The sequence below is a fragment of the Anas acuta genome, chromosome 26 (genome assembly GCF_963932015.1).
Source record: "Anas acuta chromosome 26, bAnaAcu1.1, whole genome shotgun sequence".
NCBI classification, from domain to species: Eukaryota; Metazoa; Chordata; class Aves; order Anseriformes; family Anatidae; genus Anas; species Anas acuta.
This window is the reverse complement of record NC_089004.1, coordinates 578,634-603,676: the sequence shown is the minus strand read 5'-3', so window position 1 is coordinate 603,676 and position 25,043 is coordinate 578,634. Positions and strand designations below refer to the sequence as shown.

Here is a 25,043-nt window from a genome sequence, read left to right as displayed (position 1 = left end):
ATAAAATAAAATAAAATAAAATAAAATAAAATAAAATAAAATAAAATAAAATAAAATAAAGGGGGTGGATGCACTTCGAATGGTGACATTTGCTTCTAGAACTGAGACGCTGAGCACAAAGGCTGGCCCAGGCCAGCATGGACTTGCATCATCTCTTTTTTTAAGTCTCCAAGTGCCTGGGAGGGCTACGATAGCCGTGTGTTTGTGGGTCCAGCTGAATGAGGACCAGAGCACAACAGAAAAATAAACCACATACTTTCTCTGGGGCAAACTCCCTGCACTGGCTCTAATCAGCAGCAGTTAGTAGGCATTTGAGCGTTTAGCGCCGAAACTTTTTTGTTTGAGCATTCAGGAGCCGCTAGTTTATATTAAAGTGTTCCGTGGAAAAATACTTGCAGTTCCTCTGAATCGCTGCGTTTTGCCAAGCCCTGGCTCACGGAGCTCTTGGGCTGTGAGTGCCCTGCGGACGCTGCTGTGGGCTCTGCTGCTCGGCCCCTGTCCTGCAGCTTTTTTTTGGGAGCGTGGCTTCCCCACCAGGCCCCTGCCGACCTGCAGGAGGAAGGCATGTGGCAGCCCTTGGATGCTCCCCGCTTCTCAGTGTAAGCTAGAATATGGAACACATTTTGAAATGCTCCCCTTATCTCTGTTTTTCCAGTGTTTTGGAGCTGGTTTAGGCAGGATAGATTAAAAAAGGCAAGGTTATTTACATGAAGGTGGCGAGATTTATGAATGAAACAGTAACAATTGGAGCTTTATCAACCCTCAAGCCTTGCAGCATTACTACTTGTCTTTCTCAAATGTGTTCAGACTTTGACAGCTCTCTGAGACCAGTGCTTGACAAATACCTTATGTAGGGGAGTAGGATCACTTTTTTAGGAGTGGGAAAATTGAAGCATAGGAAAGGGGAAGCATCCTGTTCAAGGTCACAGAGCAAGTTGGTGGCAGACCCAGAAATAGCACCCAGAAGTTATTAGCTTTTTCTGTATTTCCTTTCCTGTCGCTGCTGTTTGCTTGGATACCAAGATAGCTATGTGTAAACAAAAGGTTTCCAGAGCACAGCAGCCTTGCTATCGGCCTGATTCATGCAGTGATGATGCAAGCTGGAATTCAGCTGTCTGCAGTGCCTTCCGCAGCAGCGCACTTGGTGCCGCCCGTGACATCACAAGCAGGTTGAGCAACTGGAGTTTTGAACTTGTCTGTACCTGAAATGCAAGCATCTGAATAGGGCCCCGATCCCTGCAGTTGTATTTTTTATGCCAGGTCAGATCCCTTCTGCTGTGTCCCCTAGTAAAAATTACTGAGTTGTCTTCTTGCTCCCTGTGAGGAGCCCTGATGCTGAGAGTTGGCTGGGGATGCTCCTCCTCTCTGTGACCCACTGGTGGCTTTGTTTATTACCGATTTGTTCCTCCATTTGTGGAAACTCACTGGTACCGAGGGGGCTGACAAGCTGTCATGCTGTCAACAGCTATCAGAAGCCATGAGACACCCTTAGTATCCCTGTTGAGCCCTGCAGCTGGGAGAGGTACGGCACCCTCCAGCCAGGAGCAGGACACATGCGGTGCTGGACTGAGCCCCTGGGGCTGCTGCTTTGGGGAAGGGATGGGGCTTGCTTCTGAGCCACTGAGTCTCTTCCAGAACACTGTAAAACTTCCTCACCTGTGGGAGGTGAAAAACAAGGTGGAAGGCCCCAGACTTCCTCCTTGAAAGCTGATGCTGAGCTTGAGTCACGCTCAGCAATACTGGCTGGTGTGCTGGCTCACTTGGGACTGCACGCCCGGGACACAGGCACAGTTGTGTAGCCATGGTTTCTCAGTGCAGGAATCCTGTTTATGTTACCAGTGATTCAGAAGCACAAATTAGTACTAGCAGATCGCATACACGTTTCTGTCCCTCCAGCTCTCAGGATGCACAAGATGGCTTAGTGGGAAATGAATTATTCTCTATCCAGGATATTCTACTAATAAGCAAAATAATAAGAAGTCTTGTACGTGTGCTTCAGGGGACCCGGTACTTTGGTGTCTGTCTACCTTGTCTGGAAGTACCAGCTGCAGGTTTCATTGGGTTCTTTGTGTCTAGCTTTGTTGTCAGCAGTAACAGAGCCTGTCTTTTGTAATTAATCTGACAATAACGTTGGTGATTTATTTTTGCAGCAGACCATTCATCTTCTACCCTTTCTGCCTCTCTCTGCTCTCTTTTGATCATGGAGGGAAACCAGAAGACTAAGTTTATCAGCAGAGATGGGTGGGTGGTAATTTCACAATATCAGGAAAGGACACTTGGAAGGGATGCTTACAGCTACACTTTAAGAGACCTTTCTGCAGACGTGAACTGCCAAGATCTGACCCTGTCAGAGCCACTCTCAAATAGGCCATTAAAATATACCTGGCAACTTACCCAGTGTTCTTTTATATCTTCACCATGCTATATTCAAAAACTCGCCATGCTATAGTTTCCATTCACAAAAAACTTAGACCGCTGTCTAGTGGGGCCCTGAGTATGAATGATAAAACACAGCGGTAAAACACCCTTGCGAATTTATGAGAACAAGCATTACACTAACCGTTACCCTCTGGTCTGCTGTGGCTTTATAAACTCGCCTCCAATGGCTCAGCACTGGCCAGTGGCAAATAATTTTAGTAGGCTGCAACAGGCGGGAGGCTATTTCTTTCATTTATGGGGAGGAGTATTATTTTTGTGATTCCATGGTGCTATTGCAACTGGGGTCTTTGCATATGAGGCTGTTATTTCAAACCCCTGCCTGGTTGGCGATGCGAAGAAGCAGACACTGATGTTCTGGTTGCACGAAGCAGCCAAGCAAGTCCCTGAAGGACAGCTTATGTACAGGGCCTGGGGCTTGGCACGGCTGTGAGCAGGGGCTGCATTTCCTCCCCTTGTTTCTGGGCTGTGGAGTTAATCTGGTGGCTGTACCTGGAGCACTCAAGCTCCTTATCTGTCCTTTCTCCTGGATGTAGAAAGATGTGGAAGAGAAAATTGCTTGCAAGCTGTGGGCTTGGGGTGAAGTCAGGAGAGTAATTGCTTTAATTTCTAATGTGCAGCATGGGAATATGGGGTCATCACTAATTGGAAAAAAATCTTAAAAACTCTTTTGTGAAGAATCTGATTTTTTTCTTTCAATGGCTGAAGGAGAGTAAATGTGTAATGCTTTTGTACCTTCACCTCCTCTCTCTGTTCAATTGCGCCACAAAGAGCTATCAGGTAAGCACTGTCCAGAGCATCCCACAGTTTCTCATTTTCTCTTTTGCCTCTTAATTGCACAAAGTCAAGGGAGAAGTTTAAATACTGGAAGGAGGGGGAAAATAAAACTGAAAGGATTTCACACTGTTGCTGTGAGGCTGTGTTGCACACAGCAACAGGTCTGAGAAAGGAGAAATGACACTGCTCAAAATCTGGGTATTTCAGAATCTTATAGTTCGGAAGTGACAGCAGAAACACTCTTGAAATAGTTTTAAACAGCGACTTTCCCAAGAAATTGTGCAAAAAGACTTTTTCACCTTTCCATATCGTATCAAAAACCCAAACCAAAGCACCCGTGGCTGCCCTTGGGACGCGGCCCCATGGGGGCTCAGCCCCTCTCTGTGCCTGCAGGGTCCCCCCATCCCCAGGATGGGGCAGCCGAGCGATGCTGGGTGGGCGCTGGGATGGGGTAACCGGAGGGTTGGCACCTTAATGGGAGCTAGGGAGGGCGGGGGTGTTTCTTTGTGGGGGTGGTTTGGGGCTTTCAAACGGCACTCAGCCACTGTTCTTTCTATTCATGCTTGATTGCTGGTTGCAATTATACCGCTGAACCCGCCACCCCACTTTCAAACCAAAAGCATTAGCTAAGCCCCAGGCATGTACTTAGTTTCGATAAAAATTCCGCAGTAGTTAAACATGATAAAGCAGAGGGGGAGAAGAAATGTTTTTTAAAATATGTTCTTACTCTTAGAGATTTGTAGTTATCCCTTACTATGACACAATATTTTTCCAATGCTACTTTTTTGTTATATTTAGAAGAGCATTTTCTGTTCCTTCCGTCCCCTTTCTGTGGAACAATTGTGCAACTTTCTTTTTTCTTAATATAATAATGCAATAAAATTAGATCCAAGACTAAAAAGAGCCCTCTGAGTAGGAAGGTAGCTACCTTCCTTCCTAGCGTTTCCCCTGGATCTTCCACTGGGATTTTGCTCCTTTTAGACACAGGTTCCTTGGGCTCCCGGCGGCGTTGGGCGAGCGGAGCTGTGCTTTCCCTGGCTGATGTCCCTTCTGCTCTCTCCAGCAGTGAGCATGCAGAGTTCAGAGGGTGGATCAGACCCAGCAGCTTCCGTGGCGCTTCACACTTCTGCATCAGCCCAAGCTCCAGTTGTGCAGCCGGTGCCAGCCTCGCAGCAGGTAACGTATGCACAGCTGGTAGCGCTGTTTCCATGGAGAAGAGCCCTGCTATACTGGTAGAAGTATATGAATCAAGGGCTTTATTTGGGAGGAGGGGATTGATAATCCGCTTGTTGAGGCAGTGGTGAGAAAGAGCCTGGACCTTGTGTTGATCGAGGCCATAGGTATTTACCTGGGTTAGCCCTACAAACACGCAAGCTTTAAAACATGAGATTTGTGTTTTCAAATTATCTACCTAAGGAAATGTCTTTGTGCCAGCTTGGTGGTTGCTTCAGTGTAATATCCTGCTGTCCTTATTCGTTGTGTCAGTAAAAGCAGCAGAAAATAAAACTGTCCTTAAAGGCATCTCTAACAAAAAGGCATCAAGCTCAACAGAAGAGAGCGGGGGGAGTGCTGGGGCAAGAGTGGGTGGAGGAGCTACATGCCAGCCTCTTCCTTTGATAGGTGGATCCTGACATTTTAAATTCAAGGGAGGGGGAAAATTCATGATTCATTTACATGAATACAATGCTCTTGGAAGGTCTCCTGATAGGAGAGAAATGATAGCTTCAACTGATGAATGAAAACTACCTAATGCAAAACAGGAAGTGTTAAGCATAACTGGTTCCTTTTTATGGCATTTGGGGAACTATCAAAAGAACTTTCTGTGGCAGTTAAGGAAGCTGGAAGGATAAAAGGATGGGTGGGAGTAACCCAGCTACACCCTTCTCCAACTCCCAAGTGAGCAGAAGTAGCTGTCATTGGATCCCGATGGAAGACAACAACTTAAACTTGTGAATTGGTAGGAGCCTTTGGTCCGCTGGGACATGGACATCCACGTCGTGCCACTCAGCAGGTGTTTGGCCAGCCTGCTATCGTCTTTAAAGCAGCTTTCCCAGCGTTGATTTCCCTGGGTGTTGTTTCCTGTTTGTATTGTAGTGATGATCAGTAGCATAAAGTATCTTAGGGATTGTCAGTCTTAGTGTGAATTTGACTGTGACAATGATCAAGAAGGTAAGAAAACCCTTCAGCTTTGGATTATGAAGTTCCCGAAGTTCTGTCCAGCCTTTCCTGGTGCTGTTGTTACGACACAGCGTCCCACATGGAACTCTGTGGATTAAGGAAGATCCAGAGGATCTTGGAAGAGAGCTGAAGAGGAGGAACATCTAGAGAACCTTCCATTCCACCAGCAGAACGAAGAAAATCCTAGGAATGAGCTACAGGCAGCGTGACTGGTGCGAGGCTGAAGCCTTTGGTGTTGTTGATCACTGGTCCACCTTTCAGTGTGAGAGAAGGCTGTATGAACAGGATGGCCTCATCTTACAGGTTGGGGATGATTTTTATTTTTTCTGATTAGAAGCTAGTAGGATTAACCAGGCAGGTGGTGATGAATTACAAAAGTGGCTGAGCTGGGCAGCTGTGCCAAAGGAGAGAGATGTGTCATTTGGTAAAAGCAATGACAGAGAAAGGATGAAAAGTAGGAGAAAGGAATAATTTTCACTGAGACTTTGATGCAGTTGGCATTGTCAAGACCTGACTTGAAAAAGGGCTTTTAATGCCTCTTTTGGGAAGAAAATAGGCAAAGTGATGGCTGGCATAACTGTATGCGTCCTTAGCACTAGCTCAGCTACGGGATCTCAAAAGTATACAGACTTTCTGAAAGTGAGCCTGGGGACTGTGATTTAGGAGCTGCCTAAAAATCTGGGCAATTGTCATAATCTTGTAATTCTGCTAGAACAGAACTTCTGTCTTGTTACAAAGGACATGTTGGGAGGCTGTCAGAGGTCTAAAAATCATCAGTATATATATGGTAGCCAGTAATTGTCAAGGTCTCTTCTAGGATTCATGTGGGATTGTTTTGCAGCTGTTTGTTCTGTTGGCCCAGTCTGCTGGATATTTTTAAAGCTTCAAGCCACAGAGGATGACTGTTTCCTTGGAGAAGGTTCTCATCAGTTTAAAGTGCCCTACAGATATTTGGCTTGAATGTTTCCTTTCTTACTTTCATGCCAGTATCCTAGGCTCTGTTCCCACGGGCCTCACTGAATCATTTATTTCCATCCACTATGTCTCCACATTTGTTTTACTGGATCTGCAAGGTGCTTTGCACTCTTCAAGACTTGTGTGCAGCCTCAAACAGAAAGTCAGGTGTGAGGCAAGGATAGCACAAAGCACGTCTGTGCCCTTGGTGGCACTAAAGGGAGATGCAGAACCCTCCAAGCTTCGGTGCTGGTGAAAACCGTAACGGCCGTGGCACTTTGGAGAGTGATTTCGTATCACGGGAGACAGACTGTGCTTTGGTATAGCAGGAACAAAAGAAGCATCTTTGCAGCCATAGGAGGAAAATGTGAACGTGTGAGGAGTGGTTCTTGTCTGGCTGCGACTGAACCTCCTGTTGAACTCCTGTTGAATTCCTCCTGACAATCAGCTGTTTGCTGTTGCTCTATTATTTTCCATGGAGAAATTCAGAAAATGTGGATCCAGCTCTCTGCCTTGCCCCAGTTCAGGTATCTGAGTTCATGCTGGTGTTGATACAGGTTACGCTGGAGGGATAGGGGGCCATAGGGGCACTAAGGAAGGGGTTCTGCTGCCTTTGGAGTATCTGCAAGCTTTCCATGAAAGTTTGAAAGGGAATACCTGTGTTACAGACTGACTGCAAACTGGAAGTAAGTGTGTGTTAATGTATCTTCTTCTTTCAGAGGGTTTTGGTCCAAGCAGCAGGCTCTGCTCCCAAAGGAGCGCAGATGCAGCAAATCTCTGTTCCCAGAGTTCAGCAGGTTCCACAACAGGTAATGTCTCCGCAGTGAGACACCACACAGCCATTCTGGGTCAGCAGGACTGGCTCTCCCTGTCTGCCATGTCCCACACTGAATTTGAAACTGTCAAATATCTCCTAAGAAAAATCCATACTGTTAAATAAACAGCTGTGTGCATCCAGAGACCTGGAGGTCACTGTGAGAGCAGATTTCTCCATCTCTCTCTCTCCTTCTCAGACTGATAATAAAAGAAACTCTCAAGATATTTAAGGTTTGGAAAGAACCTTTACTGTAGCAGGTGTCTTGCATATGTTTGAAGATTTGATGAATGCTTTTAATTGCCATTTAAAAAGCAATAATCCTCAATAAAAATTTTTAGAGGCAAAGTGTTTGGGATTATTTTTTAATTACATAAGCAAATATACTACTTGACTACTTGTGGCTTTGTAGGAAGGTTGGGTTGCAGAGAGCCATGCAAGTGTTTTTATTTATCTGAACTTTGCCTTTTGCAGCCCTTGTTTCCTAAGAAACCAGGCATATGTGGTGCTGCCTCATGTGGACAGTGAGTCTAATTCTCTTGACTTTTTCCTCTAGCAATTTTTTATTTGGGTACTCAGTTTCAGAAAAACTTGACAAAGGGCAACCACATACCTCCCAGACCAAAAAGAAGGGGCTGGGATGCAGATGGACACTGCCAACTTCCTCTCTAAAGGAAAGGCTGCAGCATGATCTCACCCTGGTTAGTCAACAGAGAACCAGCCCTGAGACGTGTGCAGAGGAAACCCAGCTCCATTGTTTCCACTGTTCATGGAGCAACTTCTTATTTATTTATTTATTTTAATTTAATCTTTTATGGGACATCCATTAGGACATCCGTGTTTTATTTTTAAATTTGTTTATTGTTGGTTTTTTCATTTCTTTTTTTTTTTTGTAGAGACAGCCTAAGTGTCAAGGTAAGGTTCAAAGTTAAGGATGTAATATGTAATTTCTCCCCCTGTTCCATATCTGTAACTCAGGCTTATGATGCTTGTTTCAGGTGCAATCCGTGCAGCATGTGTATCCATCCCAGGTCCAGTATGTGGAAGGAGGAGAAGCTGTCTATACCAACGGAACCATGTAAGAGTCTTTTGTTCTCTGTTCTGAGCCCATTTCCCCTCCCTGCTGGGTCTGAGCAGTTTGGTCCTTCCTGGCTTCTTCCCCTCCAACACTGCTGCTGGCACTGTCTGCCATTAAAAGGAGGAAGAGAAGGAACTGTTTTATGTGCTGAATTGGTTTTTTGGGTGCCAGCCTCTAGCCTTGGTGGAAGTGATGTCCTCATGGAAGAGGTGTTTCAGGGAATTCTGCTCTCCCTAATATGAAACGGTCCTGTGCTTTCCTCTCCCCATCCCACTGTGTGGTGCAGCCTTAAGAACCAAAGCAGAATTTCTATAGGAAGAAAGGGGCTTTGTAAGGCATCCTCTCACCCCCCTTTGTGTCCCTGGTTGGGTCCTGCTGCCTCTGCTGCCCGCTGGGAGGCTCTCAGCCTCTGCATTTAGGTCGAGTGAGATGGCTGCAAAATGACTCCAGGGCTCTGCGTGCACTTACACTGCTGGGACAGGCTGTGGCTGCGGGTGCTTCAGGGCTGTCACAGGATCGACTAATGTCAGAATTGACTTTTATGGCAGAGTTCAGTTTCAGTGGTGCAAATTCCACTGACAGCGGAGTCGAGGCCTTTTTTAAAATGTGGTCCAGATTGCAGAAGCCATTGTCCGTTAGATTAGATCTGTAAGCTCCTTGCCATCAGCTTGTGCTCCGTGTCCTAACTCTGTTGTTCCGTTGATAGACGAGCTGCCTACTCCTACAACACCGAAGCTCAGATTTACGCCCCCAGCAGTGCAGCTTCCTATTTCGAACCACAGGGAGGTGGAGCTCAGGTGACTACAGCGGCATCCTCTCCTACAGCCATTCCCTCTCACAACATGGTGGGCATCACCATGGACATTGGGGGAAGTCCGATCCTCTCCAGCTCGGGAGCCTATCTCATTCATGGGGGGATGGAAAACACTAGACATTCTCTGTCACATACTTCACGCTCCTCTCCAGCAACGGTATGTAGCTCTGCAGATGTCACAGCTCGGGGCCCGGAATTGTTCCAAGGGAACTGAAAAGCCTTCAGAAAATAAAATCTCCAATCATTAGCACTGTGTATATGTCTGTATAACATGTTATGCAAGTGCAAGCAAGAGAATAGACACTGGTGTACTACAGATGTTTTTCAGGAGGAATTTGGGATGTCTCTTACCAGTGGGCAGAGGCTTGTCAAACTTTCTGAGCAGATCATTCACATGCTGCAATTGTGCAGCATGGAGATAACATTTTAACATAGTGATTTTGCTTTTCTTTCAAAGCAGAATGTTTTGGCTTTCCAATTCAAAAGAATTGTCAATATTTACATTTTCTAATACGTATAACATCTGAACATGAAGCTTGGCTTATCCAAAGCAAAGAAATATATAAAAAGATTCTCCATTATGAAGAGACCTGAAAAGTCCATTATTAACCCAGTGAATAATTACTATAGATGTGTCAAGCTGATCATTCCAAATGCACAGTGACTGAAAAGCCTTTATATATCACCTACACCATTGTGTATTCTGTCTTTGCCATATATTATAGAAAATGTATTTTATGGATAATACTGATCAAACAGAAATGTTTTAAAGCTCTAATTTTTTTAATCATGTCCTTCTGACTATCAGTCAAGGTGCTGGGTTTAGAAGCACAACTGTATGGGACTCAGAAGGGTAAAAATATTAACCTAAAATAGCCTTTTTGCAGCTAGAAACGATCAGGGCTTCTGTCTGAGAATCTACAGTCTGAGTAGCAACTGCTGCCAAGAATGGGTTGGAACTTGTGTTCTTCTGGGACAGTGTTCACTTTCCTTTCCAGACTGACCTGTGTGTGTATATGCTTGTATACAATATAGGTGTGACTGAGTGTATGAGGCTAGATTTTAAAACAGGAACAGCGCTACTTAGGGAGAAAAATAGGGGCTGTTTGCTACTGACGACTACTGAAAATCTGGCCAATAAGGCTTACTTTGTTGTCCCATGGAGTTTTAAAGTACAGACTTTAAAGTTTTTGGATCTTTGTGTCTGGAAAGGTTGTCTTTGATCCTGCAGTGAATGTGTTCTGCCTTAGGAAGAAGTAGCTATCTATGGGAAAAGCCCTTAGCTCTGGGTGAAAGAGGAAATGTGTGGCGGAAGCTATAGGAATAAATGTCAGATTCATTTGGATTAGCAGGAGCTCATTTCTTGTGTGAGAATTGTGTGTGTTTTAATTATTCATAGTTAAAAACTAGCATTGGACCTTCCTCTGATTGTGCTTATGCTTGTTATTTTGAAGGAAGTAGCTGCTGATCTTGTCACCTGCGTGGGACTACATCTTGCAAAGCTGCACAACATAACTTTTTTTTGTTATTATTTCCATGGTGACAGGCACAATGCAAAAAGCCCAAGTAGAATATGTGTCAGTAGAAATGTCCCATGAACAGATTTATTTTGTAGCTGTCTATCACATAAAATAAGCCATTTGAGAAAAAAAGAATGTAGGAACTGACTTTTAAGAAAATGCATCTGAAATAAATTCACTCTGTTGCATGTAGGAATGAACTTTACAAATGTCAGTGGCTCTTGTGGAGGGGCTTAAGAGGGTTAAGTAGTGCATGGATGCTTGTCTGGAAGATAGTACAGGGATGTGTCTATCTGTGGCTTTCAGTTCTTTCAGCACAGACCAGAGTTGACGGGAGACAGAGCAGAGCTCTCAGGAACATTCAGAACCATGATAGCTACTTTGAATTTCACATAATAACGGGTGGACCGGTAGTGGAAAGTGAGGACTATATCAAGTCAATGGGTAGGAACATTTATTTTTATTTGCAGTGCCTTGCTTAAACAGAGAATAGGGAAACTTGGTATTGAAGAGGCCAGAGAGGCTACAGTCAAGGCAAAATGTATTTGGGGCAGGATTATGAACTTTAGCAGTGGAGAGAAAGAAGATTACAGCTCATGCAGATGTAAACAAGGAAGAACTGTTTGCATGTGGCCTCAGTCATGTCATGTTGGGGTTGGATATCAAAGTGACCAGCAATGTGAGAGCAGTGACGGAGATGCTGCAAGGAATGGGGAAGCAAGAGGTCTTGGAGGGTGCTGAGCACTTGTGACAGAGCCAACACTGAGACCTCAAAGGGGGGAGCAAGGAATGTTTCTTCAGAGGAGAGTGGGAGCAAGGCAGCACTTCAGAATTAGCAATGGGGTAAGAGCTAGAGCTTCCTCAGGAGGCTGGGGGATGTTTGGTAAAGACTGTATACACACTAAAATAAAATCTTAAAAAAAAATAATACAGCACAACAGCATCGTCCATATCTGCTGGAATAACGATGTTCTGCTCCATCAAATAGGCTGGAACAGGACATCATGCAGCTCCATTCAGGGTCTGTGCTAACAGACCAGTATTAATCTTCATTTAAACTAAGCTTAAGCTAGGCCAAGAGAGGAAATCCTTGAGAACTCCCATAAGTAGGTACTTAGAGCTGTCTTCCTTCTGGTCCTTTTGATTCTCAGTAACTTGATCTCTAGCCCAGTGCACTCCAGTCCTTTTCTTGGACAGTTTGTTTGTTTGTTTGTTTGTTCAGCAGATAGTGAGCAGTAGCTGAGAGTTGTTGCCAATGTGTCCAGCTGTGGCTGGAAAATGAATGAACAAGCTTTAAGTCATCTTGTCTTACGCCTTCTGGATCTCTCTAGGCAGACTCACAACTTCAGTCTGTCCCTGTGTCCTAGGATGGGAGAAAGAGAACAGAGCAGCTCTCTTTTAATGAGTGTTGCTGGACAACATTTCAACAGTGAATTGTTGTCAGTGATTTTGGCTGATACATACCTCAGGAACTTCACAGTCAAGAAATTTAGCACCCTTTCTAGTCAGGCAGCTATTGAAATGTTCCTTTGTCAAAAAGCTCACCTTCATGCAGGACAGCTTATGAATTTCCAGTCTTTCCCCTCTAATATTTGTTCCTGCACGTGTAAGGTGTCCATTTGTATTGGACAATAGCAAAATGCCAAAAACACAAGTATTGTTTCTGTGCTTGCATAAGAGGCATTGCTCAATGGGTACTGTGCTGCTCAGCTGTCTCTGCCCCTTCAGAAGAGGAAGGAAATGGTGTCTCCCTCTGACACCTTGACTCATTTCCTGAAGGCTGCATCAGCAATCAGGCTGTGCTGATGAGTTTTGGTTCCTCATGGTACATCATGGTATGCTGAACATTTTTCTCAAAACCCACTGAAACATAGTCCTGGACTGACCCTTTTTTAGACTCACCGATAAATTCCTGATAGGTGCCACAATGATGCCACTTTGGGGCAGAACCAAGGGATTTCACAGAATCACAGAATATTAGCAATTGGAAGGGACCTTGAAAGATCATCTAGTCCAATTCCCCTGCTGGAGCAGGAACACTTAGATCATGTCACACAGGAACACATCCAGGAAGGTTTTGAATGTCTCCAGAGAAGGAGACCCCACAACCCCTTGGGCAGCCTGTTCCAGTGCTCCATCACCCTCAGCATAAAAAAGTTTTGTCTCATTTTTTTTATGCTGGAGGTGCTTGGGCAGGGTGTTGCCTTCAGACATGGATATTGCAAAAACTGTGTTGGGTTGTTCAATGTTGCTTCAGAAGTTAGATCATTTTTTTTTTTCTGTTCTCTCACTTCTCTGATAGAGCTTGGTTTTGTAAAAGGCTGTTTTTTTCTCTGTCTTTGTCTTTGCCAAGCTGTAAGTCAGTGCAAACTGGAGTATAGGGAGCTAGCTTGTATGTGAAAGAGGGCATACACTGACAGATGTGCTGCAGATGTGATGTTTTGTGCATGCACCTATAGATACGTGCACAACAATCCATGTTAAATGATGACGGATAGTAAATTTGCTAGAGATAGCTACTGATTGCAAGTTTTACAGCATGCCACCTTGTCCTGCCTACGCTAACAGGTCACAGGTAATGCAGTTTTGAGAACATACACTGGAAGCAGCAAGAACTTGCAAGAAACTGCCAGTCTTCTATGCCATAGTTTGCCAGAGATTGCTGAGGGAGGCCCAGGAATAGACATGACAAGCCAAGAAGGGTCTAAGAGAGGGTCTGAACACAGGACAGCCGAAAGAGCTGTATTAGAAGCTAAGTGAGGTTGGAGGAAAGCAAGAGGGCTCTTCAGAGGTCAGAATGCCTTGCTGTTATTCCAGCTGCAGAAGCTCTGAGATCAGTGGAAATGAGCCCAATAGCAGTTCTGCTTGGTAGCAAAGATCTATCCATTCCAGCTTACACATTCCTGGTGTAAACCCTCATGGTGCCTGTTTTATTTAGTTGCCTTCAGTTCTTTGCCAAATTTTTAAGAAGTAATAAGAACCAAAGTTAATTCATCCCAGTGTTCTGTAAAAGATCTGGGTAAAATGCACCTCCTCTGCAGCAAGTCTGCTTTGACCTGCTGCAACGGGTCTGTATGGTGGTGTTTTGGTCTAGGCATGAAGGGGAGAGGAGACGGAAAACTGCTTCTTGTTTATAATGGGCAAAACACATAGTGGAAGATCAAAAGTCCCCTAGTCTCACCCTTTCACCCTAACAGGGATTGTTGCTGTGTTGTTAGTTTGCATGCTGTACAGTAACGCCTTTTCAGCTTCATCCCATAAGGACTGTGCCTCATCTACTTGCCTCTTTTTCACAAGCCTGTTGATATAAAGCATTAATCATTCAAATATTAATAAAGATAAAATCTTGGCTGTTGCTAACTATCTGATTTCCTTTCTTTTTCTTTTTTCCTTTTTTTTTTTTTTTTCCCTGTGCATATTTTCTTTAGCTTGAAATGGCGATTGAAAACCTACAAAAAAATGAAGGGATTACATCACACAAAAGCAGTTTGCTCAACAGCCATGTAAGTTGCAAACAGAATTTACAACCTCTTTCCTGCTTTGGTAGGAGCACTACTTCTAGCCGTTTGGTGTATTCAATAGCACGAGTCACTCAAAACAACCTACGATTCAGCTGTGCTGCCCGAAGCAGCCCATTCCCAAAAAACCAAAAATTTGCAAAAACTGCCATGATGTTAATGTTTATGAGATGCTCTGGATTGTGTTAACTGCCTCTACCCTATGTTTATTTGTTTCTTCTGCCTTGCAATGGAAATTGCTGGCAATTAGATCAACACATCTGAGGAAGTTCTTTCCTTTCAGTGGAATTTAAAGATGGCTGGAAAATAACTTGCAATTCTACAGCAATAACTTGGAGTGAGTCATGACAAATATCCCCTAAATACTGTATACCAAACAGTGAATGCCTTTATTGCTTCTTTCTGTGCCTCAGGAAGACCATTACTGTTACAATGCTATTTGCTAGACCTTTCTAAACCCATTTGCTAGACCTCTCTTTTCTTACTATGCCAACAATTTCCCTGCTTTGTGTGAAGTTGCCACTATTCTACTGGGCCTAATCAGGGACTTCTGCATCGTGGTTTATGGCTCCCACGCAGTAATGCTTAACGGTGAGCACGTGCTTGTGTCAGATTTAAAGGGTCTAATTCAAATCCTATTGAAGTCATTGGATTTGCCTTTTCTTCATTGTGTTTTGGATTAGGCTGAAGCATGTTCTGCTCCGATAACTCACAATGCACAAAGTGGTACTTCCTTATTCTAACAAATTTCCTTATGCTATATATCCTTATGATAACAATTATGTTATCGTTCTTGGGTATGTTTGTCCTAGAGAAATAACCCTAGAGAAATAACCTGAGAAAATTAAAGGAACATTGAACCTAATGGTCTGATTATCTTAAGCTGATGCCAAACTTCAGGCCTGGGCTCCTGGATGAGTTTGATCCTTATTTCCAAGTTCTGGAAATCAAAGGTTTCTCATTGTAGCTGGGGAAATATAAAACTGCAGCGCCAGGCTTTTAGTTCTTGTTCTGAGTATACATGCGCATATTTCCCTTCCTAGGCTGTGGGTGTGCTCATGCACCTGTGCTGTGCCCCTGAGTGCCACACAGATTTGGCTACAGGTAGCATCGTTTTGCAGATTTTCCTTGTTCATCACATTGCAGAGAAGGGCAGGGCAGAACAGGACGGGGCAGGTAGTGGTATGGTATTGAGGGAGGTTTAAAAAAAAGGAAAAGGACAAAGGAAAGAAAATGAAGACAGAAAACAGATTTTGTCTGACCACAGGCTAGGTAGGCTGGAGTTGGGGCCAGATCCAGCCTCCTATCAGATCTACACCACCTTTGTCCTGCAGGGTAGAAGTAAAGAACATAAGGTCTCTCTGCCCAGGTCACTGCTTAGAGTTTGGTGTAAGGCCTAAGTGCCCTTACAAATTCTAAACCAAAAAAGCTACTTCACAGGTGTGTGGCTATGGAGCAGAATTTTCCATCAAGTGTTCTGCCCTTCATTTTAAACTTCACATTTTGTTAATCTGTGAATTCTTAGCATAATAGTTTATTTTGTTGTCATCAGCAGATGTTTCATGTCAGGAATCTTAGTTTAAAAAAATTAAAAAGGGAAAGTAAATGTATTTCAGTCAAAAGTGATTTTTTTTACATAACACTGTTTATACAAAGTCCATGGTAAAAGGAGCCACTCTTAATAATTTAGCCTCAAAAACTCTGAGAGGTTATTTAAATGCACTTAAATATCAGATTTAGAAGCCAAAGCCCTTGTTATTACCCTAGTGACACACAATGTTTTTAATGAAATTATGTCAATCTATTACTGTTACTGAAAAAGCTCTACTTACAAGTGTGCTCCAGAGGCGCTGGGTCAGAGGATTGGTTCTTCACCAATTACGAGCTTGCAGATGATGCAAAGAAATTGAAGGAAGGTGACTGCAGTTTTCACAGGAGTGCCTAAACTAGGCACATGGAGAAGTGAGTGGATGCACTGGAGTACCTGCTTGGGGCCCTGGGTATCCTGAGCATTCACAGGAGGAGGAGGAAAATGATTTTTTTCCACACTGCTTGTGAAAATAATAAATGAACGAACACATCTTTGGGCTCTTAGGCAGGAAAGGGCAAGTACTACCAATGCAGTTTCTCCCCTGACTTTAGTGAGGCAAGGATATTCCCCAAATGGCGTCTAGGTGGAAACACCTGAAAGGAGACTGGACAGCAAAGGAGGAAGAGCCTGCAGAGGGAATGATTGTCCCTCGGCAGGGGGAGGAATAGGATGCCCCTGTGTGGGGCAGGAAGGAGGTGAGTGTGGCAGCTCCAGCTCACCTGCCAGGGTGGCTTGGGCTCGGCGCTCAGTGACCTGTTCAAAAGGCTGTGACCAGCGGTGGTGGGTCTAGAAAAGAGACTTTTCAGACAAATGATTGGTTTTGAGGAACTTCCGTTGCGGAAGGGGGAGAGGGAGCAAGAAGGAGGTGTGGGTCAGGGTCCAGACCAAGCCAGATGGCAAGGGGACTTCCCAGCCCCGGATGAAGCCCCCCACACATGCACCACAAGCGTATGTCTTCATTGCTTTGTTGGGTTTCACAGAAGTATCTGTAATAAAACCTCTGAAAACCTGGGCCTTCTTCCTTTCTCCAGCAGCCCTCTGTATCCCTTCTTCCACCCTTCAAGAGCCCTCCTCGAATCAAGGGTTTTTTTAAAGATTTGTTTTTTTAAATCAAAACAGACACTCAGTAGAAATAAAGTCTAAGTAAAAATAAAATGGAAATGTTCCCCTGCAGTGCTTATAACACAAAGCAGCATACAGCTGCATAGTGATTTTATTGGAACCTGATCGTAATATAAACAGAAACTTTCAAGTATCTTGTCATTGTCACAACCAAGCAAAATTCAAAAAGTAAACAGAACAAGGAATACAAATGGGAAGAATATTTAATGTTCTCATTTTAAGTGCCCAGTATGTTATTATTAATGCAGGAAGAGCAAAAATCATGTTTTGAAAATTATTTATATTCTGACAGATTTCTTTTTTAATTCCTTTTGTGCATTTCAAAATAAAATTCCAATTCAATAGCAAGAGTTGGTATTGTCAAGCTCTGTAATGTTTAAAGGAATTTTAAAAGACACTTGCTGAAAAAAAGAATGCTGGAAGATGAAGGGAATATTCTAGGATTAGAGTAAAAATGTCCAGGATCAAATTTAAATGAGAGGGCTTAATCTATATCTGAATTTCCCATGCAATATATTTTTAAGGCTTGGAATTAGAACAGGTTTAGAAGAGTAGAAATAACTTTTTCACATTCATTATCTTCCATAGGATAAGTAAAACAAATGGTTAAAGACAATGAACCTTCTTAATCATTAATTTTTTAAACACAGGGGATGGGCCAAAACAAGCATGGATGTGGACTAATTAAAAACAGAGCTCCTGCTGGTCTTTTATGTAATGAACACTGGGGTTCGCTTTTGTTAGAGGCAGCTTAATGGATGGGTCGATTGGAGCCCCAGGGCTCCGGAGTGACCTTTCAGGGGCACTCAGCGATGCCTCTTCCTGCAGACAGGAGCATGAAGGGACACCATACGAGCAAACGCCACCTCTTAGGGATATGGCCTTTGGATTTCAGAAAGCTATCCGGCTGTGAATTGCAGCCCCTAGGGGATGTGTGACTGGAGGAAGGTGGGAAGGGGATGTGCAGCTCGGTGAGAAGCAGGACGGAGGCAGCAACCAAGAGGTTTTTCTTCCAGCTCTGGGGGCTCCAGGGCCCGCCACAACTGATGGACACGGTCATTGCAACTGCAGCACACTTTGCATCAAAGCCAAACCATGAACAAAATAGCTTTAACTATATGTCTTTGAATTCAGATCCTTTGACATAGCAGAAGTTTAAATTTGAGAATGTGAATGACAAATACAAAGAACGTCCGTCCGTGGGTGCTGATAGCTTAGAGCTCAAAAGGATTTGTATGAGAGCAAAGTTGGATGTGAACTACAGAAACTGAAAATAACTCAGCTGAGGGAGGTGTCAGAGATGCCATTGCATGTTACGGGTTGTATTTTCACAGATTTATTGATATAAAACTCAAGGTATATAGTGGTGAATTGGGACCCTAAAGTTTCACCAAGGGAAAATTAATAGAACAAAGCCAGATATTGCAGTATGAGTGGGAAGGATTTAAGCACAGGCCAACTTTTACATCCATGTATATGGTTAAATGCCACTGATTTGTAGACCAATTTCTGAGTTTATGCTTATATATTATGCAATATATGCTTGAATTATTTGTTGTAAGGAGGTGATGCAGACGATATTTTGACATCCATAATCTGACTTTATCTTGCCACTAATCTGGTGTGAATACAGCTGCATCCAGTGGAGCTACACCTCCTGTACCTGCACGCATGTGTAGAGGTCTGCATGTAGAGAGGTCATAAAAATGTTAATCCCAAACATCCTTGATGACAGTGAAAGGACTCCTACCAAAGCTATTGATTTTAATCCATTTGTAAATCTAGTTCCTTCAAAAATTCACTTAATATTAACACTTATGTTATTGATACTGAAAGTGTCGTTTAGCCAATTAAAGGAGATTGGGTTTTTGTCTTTTTGTATTTTAATTCCTGTGCTGCCATTTTGTGCCTGACCTGCTCACTCAGATTGTCTGGATATAAATAATTTATATCTAATTGCAAACTTTAATCAACAGAAATGTCAGAGGAAGTTCAGACAATAATTTTGTTAAAAATAATAAGTAGGATCCTCTCAGATTGTCAAATTTCGTTTGTTAACCATTTATTGGTAGAGGAACAGCTGCAAATATGCCAATCTTCAAATTAATAAAACCTTTGCAGCATATTTGTTTCTCCTAAAATTTATTCATCCCAGGTAGCATTTTAACATCTTCATTCCTGGAAAACATGAGTTCTTACAGCTTTATTTTTGCCCCACATGAGTTAATCCATGTGCAAGATGGACACTGCGATGGCAGGCAGATTTTTGTGCTAGTGCAAAATCTGATAACATTTCGTTTGGGTTATTAGCTTTGGTCAGTGTCCTTTTACTCTTTTAAAAATGTAGCTGGCATAAATATCACTGATATGAATGAACTACAGTGTTAAGTTCTCTTGAACTCCTGATGTCAGATACGTGCTCCTGACATTAAGCATCCATGTTATTTTATGTAGCCTGTTCCGGCCCTCTTTAGACGTTCTCATATTCTTTCTTTATTTATGTCTTCCATGCCTAAAGCTCCAGTGGTTGTTGGACAACTATGAGACAGCGGAAGGCGTCAGCCTTCCCAGGAGCTCTCTGTACAACCACTACCTGCGGCACTGCCAGGAGCACAAACTGGACCCGGTGAATGCCGCTTCCTTCGGAAAACTCATCCGGTCGGTGTTCATGGGGCTGAGGACTCGCCGCCTGGGAACCAGGTTGGTATGGAGCAGTGAACAGGGAAGCAACTTTCTTCCCCTTTCCTGCTGCTTCACAGAATCACAGAATTTCTAGGTTGGAAGAGACCTCAAGATCATTGAGTCCAACCTCTGACCTAACGCTAACAGTCCCCACTAAACCATATCCCTAAGCTCTACATCTAAACGTCTTTTAAAGACTTCCAGGGATGGTGACTCCACCACCTCCCTGGGCAGCCTGTTCCAATGTCTAACAACCCTTTCGGTAAAGAAGTTCTTCCTAAGATCCAACCTAAAACTCCCCTGGCGCAACTTAAGCCCATTCCCCCTCGTCCTGTCACCAGGCACGTGGGAGAACAGACCAAACCCCACCTCGCCACAGCCTCCTTTGAGGTACCTGTAGAGAGCGATAAGGTCGCCCCTGAGCCTCCTTTTCTCCAGGCTGAACAAACCCAGCTCCTTCAGCCGCTCCTCGTAGGACTTGTTCTCCAGGCCCCTCACCAGCTTGTGCTATTACTTCTGAAAGAGCCGGGAAGCAGCGTTGCTCCAGGGACCCCAGTCAAGTCCAGTGTTATCTTGCAGTGTTTTAAACGCTGTCCTGCAGGCAGTGGATGAGCTGGAGATATTCTCAATGTGCTTCTGGTAGCAAGGTGCAAGCAGGCAAGGGATGCTGGCTGGGTTGTCAGAAGTGAGGAGTGGCAAGCTCCTGAACTCAGCTGCACCTTGCCTTCCCCTACCGTGTATGTGGCTGCCAGAGCGCTCTACTGCTCCCTGTAGAAGGGGTTAATTAAAAGCATACATTTAATACAGCTGCTAATTTCAGGAGCTGTGGTTTGCTTTCAATAACAGAACCTGTGGCCTCACATTTTGCAGAAAAAAAATCATTGCACTGATCTTGCATAATCTGCAATTTCTCTCATATCCACTGAAAATCTACCAAGCATAATTTAGCAGGCACAGGTCTTTCTTCTGAGATGTATAGAAATTACCAAGCATTGTGTTGTGGAAAAAAAAAAAAAAAAAGCTATTCTAAAGCACAGAAGTAATTTCTGTGTCCTGTGAAGCAAAGCTACTTTCTGAACGTGAATCAGCAGCATGAGAAGTTTGACAATAAAGTTAATTTCAGACATGTTCTGGGGCTCTGGTGACAACACATTGTCCAGTCACACATCTGAATTTGATCTAACCTCATTTCCAAAGGAGTCTAAGAATATTTTATTTGAACCCAGGCTGTTTCTCATTCCATTACTGTCTCACAAAGATGAAGACCCTCTTGATCATGATTGCCACTGTCAGCTGCAGAGCCCAGTGTTCTGCTGTAGGGCAGTGGTTCCTCCCAGGAAAGTTCTCTGTCACAAGTGGGAAGAGAACCTGTGTCCAAAACCATGATGCAGACAAAGTGTGCAGTCATCCCAGCACAGATTTAGATAGCTTATTTCTGAAATTCACAAAGCAGCAGGCTGAATCTTGTGACAACTGTTGGTTTTAAACATCAAAGTTCCATATAGCATTACAAAAAAAGGAAAACTTAAGAAAGTATACTTGCTGCAAAGGCATGTGTCCTTCAAGGGAACATCCAACGTATATGCACAGCCCGTACAGCTGACTCTGCATTTTATCCCAGCTTCTAATTTTACAAAGTAGCTAATACACTAGAGAAACAGTGATTGCTCTGATTGTATAACTTTTTATAATAAAATTCAAGCCTGGATGACTAGGCTTTCAGGAGGAGAACAAAACCAGATGTGTCTGGAGCATTCCACAGCTTGAATGGGGAGGTAACAGTCATGGGAAGAGCAGGGGAGACTTTGAATTTCTGTAGATGGGTTCAAGTATAAGAGCTCTGAAGTAATTTCTTCAGAGGAGTAAAATTCTTTAGACCTATCAAGGAAGGAAAAATTAAAAGTCCCAACAGCTGCCCTAGAATCCTGCAACTTCTGTTTTGTGACCTAAAAGATTATTGAACTTGGAAACAAAAATAGTCAGAAAGTGAAGTTTCTGACCAGCAGCATTCTGGTATTTCAGAATTTATTTCACTGAAAGACAGAATAAAAGATTGGAATGAAAAACACTCTGTGGAAGTTGCAGGGTGTTTTAGTTCAGCTTATGATAATGCTGCTTACTTTAGTATCATTCTATATTGTTACAAATTATCTAGTAGTGCCTATTTTGTTTTGTTTTTGTAAGGCAACTGATGGCCAGTTCTTAGAATTTTAAACTTATTTTTATATCTATCTCCTGTGGCATAAATATTAGGCGTTTATTATATTTTACTCTTTCTGTAAAATTTTGGACCATGGCATCCCGAAGTACATCACTAAATGGTTTTGGTTAACCTTGAAAAGTTGTTGATAAACAACAAAAACACTTAAAATTCAAAATGTGGATGCTTGAAAGGGTACGATACACCTCCATAAATATGGAAACAGCTGTCCACCATTGTGGACTTGAAAAATTCTATGTTGTTGGGAAACTTTGATTTGACACATCTGTCTGATGTGATGGATGGAAAGAATTTCTCCTGAGGAGTATCACGGCAGCTTTAAGGACCAGCAATGGAAAAAGAAGTGTAGCCACTTTCGCTTACAAAAAGCTTCCATTTTTTTACAAAACTGCAAAAATGAGCAACTCTCAAGGCAAAAGCAGATCAAAGCTTCTTGCCATTGCTGCAAAAGTGCATGCAACAGAGAGATGGCTTTCCTATTATAGTTGACCATTCGGTCAGGCTTGTTTTTCATCCAACTCTAGATAAGATGGAAGTTTTGTTTTTATATGAAAGCAAGTTCTTAAACTCTAATCAAAGGGCAAAGTGTCCCTTGAGGTCTCTGTCATCCTGTTTAATAACACTTTGTATTGTAACACTTGTCAGTCCTTCTCTAGTTACCATTGGTTACTTGGAACAAACTTTGCCAGATTTTAAGTGTGGATGTCACTGAACTTTGCGACATGTTCTTCTAAATTTCATAGGGGTGATGGCATTCATTAGTTCAGCCATTGAAGCAACGCTTGGCAGCAAACAAACGTGCACTGTAAGAAGTGTGTGTATTGTCAAAACAAGCCCAAGAGTAAATTGCAGGGCTATGGTGTTGCTCCCATTGACCTGCTGGCACTGAGCAATTTCAACGTTGATACTTGCAGGGGAAACTCCAAATATCATTATTATGGGATCCGTCTGAAGCCAGAGTCTCCACTGAACCGCTTGCAGGAGGACACACAGTACATGGCCATGAGGCAGCAGCCCATCCACCAGAAGCAGAGGTAGGAGCTCCTTGCCCCTTGGGGCTGGGTGTGCTTGGTGTTAGAGGGAGCACATTGGGATGGGGAAAATCTGAGTGCTGCTGAAGTGCCAGAGCCCATAGCTGAGTTGTTAAAAAGGTACTGGCCAGTCTGAGTACTGGAAGGGTCAAAGGGAAATTCTGGCTTGCCAAACTGAATTTATCTGCCTGTTCTATTTGCCAGTGGCTTGAATTCAGCCTGCTTTTGCAGAGACTACTATGGTATGTACTGCTTTTCACTGCATCCCCGTGACTCAGTAGTTTAGGACTTCAGCTCTGGAGTTATTTGTTCCTCATCAGAGGAAAGGACATGTGGCTTGTGTTGGTTTATTTTATTTTATTTTATTTTATTTTATTTTATTTTATTTTATTTTATTTTATTTTATTTTGGTGTAGCAGTGCAAGTTAGACAGGTAGTCTTGTGTCTGAGCAACCTTGAATAAAAACACAACGTGCAAAGGAATTTGGAACCGTCTCCTGGAAGTGCTGACACTTCTGGTTCTTGCTGAAGTGAAGAAGGAGCAGAAGAATTCTTTTCTTCAGTTCCTAAACAAAAAGCAAATCTAAAATCAGCTCCAGAGTGTGTACTCTGGCACCCACTCCAGCTCTGCTTCTCATTTTATTTTTTTCTGTTTTTTTCCTTTTTTTTTTTTTTTTCTGTCACCTTGGGCAAACTTCTTAACCCTTTTAATCCTCTCCCTGGGAGAACTTTGCAAAAGGAGGTTCTCATTCTCAGTCTTGAGCTGGTAATATAAATGATCTGCCCTCAAAGTGCTGGCCTTGACTGTAACCTCATGTATTACATGATAAGTGCATATAACTTCTTAAATAAGCACTCTACAGCATCATGACTTTGTAGGTGTCCCTGTCTTTCACAGTATGACTGTGAAAGTAGCGTGTATGTGTTTGCTTGTGCCTGTGTAAATACAATGGCATGCTCTAAATGTAGGTACAGACCAGTGCAGAAGATGGATGGCATGGCAGAAACTGGATCCAACAGCAACCTGCACACTACGCCGGAACAGTCGGTTGCTGCTCAAAGTCAGCATCATCAGCAGTTCATAGGTGAGGAGACTGCTTTGCTGTATTCAGTGTCTCGTGTCTGGGGTTATAATCCTAAAAGGAAGGAAGGCCTTTCCCAGGACCCCCTGGCTGCCCTGTATTTCTTCTTTTTCTAAAAAATCTACAGTAGTCTAATATGCTCTTATAATGTCATGTTTGCTGTGTTTGTTTGCTAACTCCTGTACCCACAGGAAGCCTTCTTCCTTGAGCCATCGGGTCTGTCAGTTCCCTCCAAATATGTATTCAGAGCAATTTTAAATACATTAGATGGAAGGAGTAGAGATATCTAAGCCATGAGTCCTGAAGAGCTTTGTTAAAGCAGGCAGGTAGGGAAAGCAGAACGATTCTGTTGATCTCCCCACCAGGAGAGCAGGCTGCAATGTTCGTTTGACTACAGAAGATCCATACCAGGCCTCTGCTTGGGAAACAGGTTCTGCTTGTGGTTTTGCTGGTCATGGATCTACATGTTTCCATAATCTCCAGTAGAGATACAAAATCTCCAGTTCTAAGCGTTATCTGAAGTAAAAGCACTCCTGATATATCAGCTGTCCAGTTGTATTGTTCATTGTACTCCCAAATTTCCAAAGAATCTTTTTCAGGCTTTGGAGAAAATATAATGGGAAGCACATTAGATTAGGACAATGTATTCTTGTTTCTTTTATTACAAAGAGAAAGAAACCATTCTCCCTTCCACGCTGAATATATGGACTGCAGTTGTTTACTTTTTGCCCATTGTAATGGTATGAACCAGTGAAGTACTAGAATATCAGTCTCATTTCACCAGTTTCATCAGCAGATGAAACACGAAAGACAGCCACCAGTGACAGCAGCATCTTGTACTTGACTGTAGTCCTGCGTAACTGAGTGCTCTTCATTTTGGACATCTTTCCCATCTTTTTCCCCAGATGTAACCCATGTCTTTCCTGAGTTCCCAGCCCCTGATCTAGGCAATGTCCTCTTACAAGAAGGGGTCACCATGAATGACGTGAAGACTCTGCAGCTTCTTTACAGGCGCCACTGCGAGGTGATTACTTTGAATATTTTTAATTGATTTATTAAATTATATGGGACATTATTCATGTGCTCTTCTCACATCCTGCTGTCAGAAAAAGCTCGAACATCACAAGGAATGTGTGATTTGTTAGGTATTGCAACTCAGATATTGCACTTAATGTTGTTTCTTCATTCTGTGACCTGTTTTGTGTTACGTTGATTATTAAAACAA

The 25,043-nt window shown here is 43.1% G+C and overlaps 1 protein-coding gene across 15 annotated transcripts in view; it reads left to right on the top strand.

Moving 5' to 3' along the window:
- Window positions 1-25,043, top strand: part of RFX2 (regulatory factor X2) — a 61,585-nt gene that overhangs the window by 26,362 nt on the left and 10,180 nt on the right. For 3 of the 15 annotated variants that reach the window (XM_068662001.1, XM_068661997.1, XM_068661998.1), the window contains exons 2-10: window positions 4,277-4,389; window positions 7,065-7,154; window positions 8,158-8,237; window positions 8,944-9,208; window positions 14,000-14,074; window positions 19,321-19,502; window positions 22,620-22,739; window positions 23,706-23,821; window positions 24,724-24,842. In XM_068662001.1, coding sequence (XP_068518102.1) covers window positions 4,285-4,389; window positions 7,065-7,154; window positions 8,158-8,237; window positions 8,944-9,208; window positions 14,000-14,074; window positions 19,321-19,502; window positions 22,620-22,739; window positions 23,706-23,821; window positions 24,724-24,842 — 1,152 coding nt within the window. In that variant the 5' untranslated portion in view covers window positions 4,277-4,284. Of the gene's footprint in view, window positions 1-4,276; window positions 4,390-5,462; window positions 5,695-7,064; window positions 7,155-8,157; window positions 8,238-8,943; window positions 9,209-13,999; window positions 14,075-19,320; window positions 19,503-22,619; window positions 22,740-23,705; window positions 23,822-24,723; window positions 24,843-25,043 lie in introns of those variants that run through there. The other 12 variants (XM_068662004.1, XM_068662007.1, XM_068662005.1 and 9 more) reach the window with 10 other exon arrangements.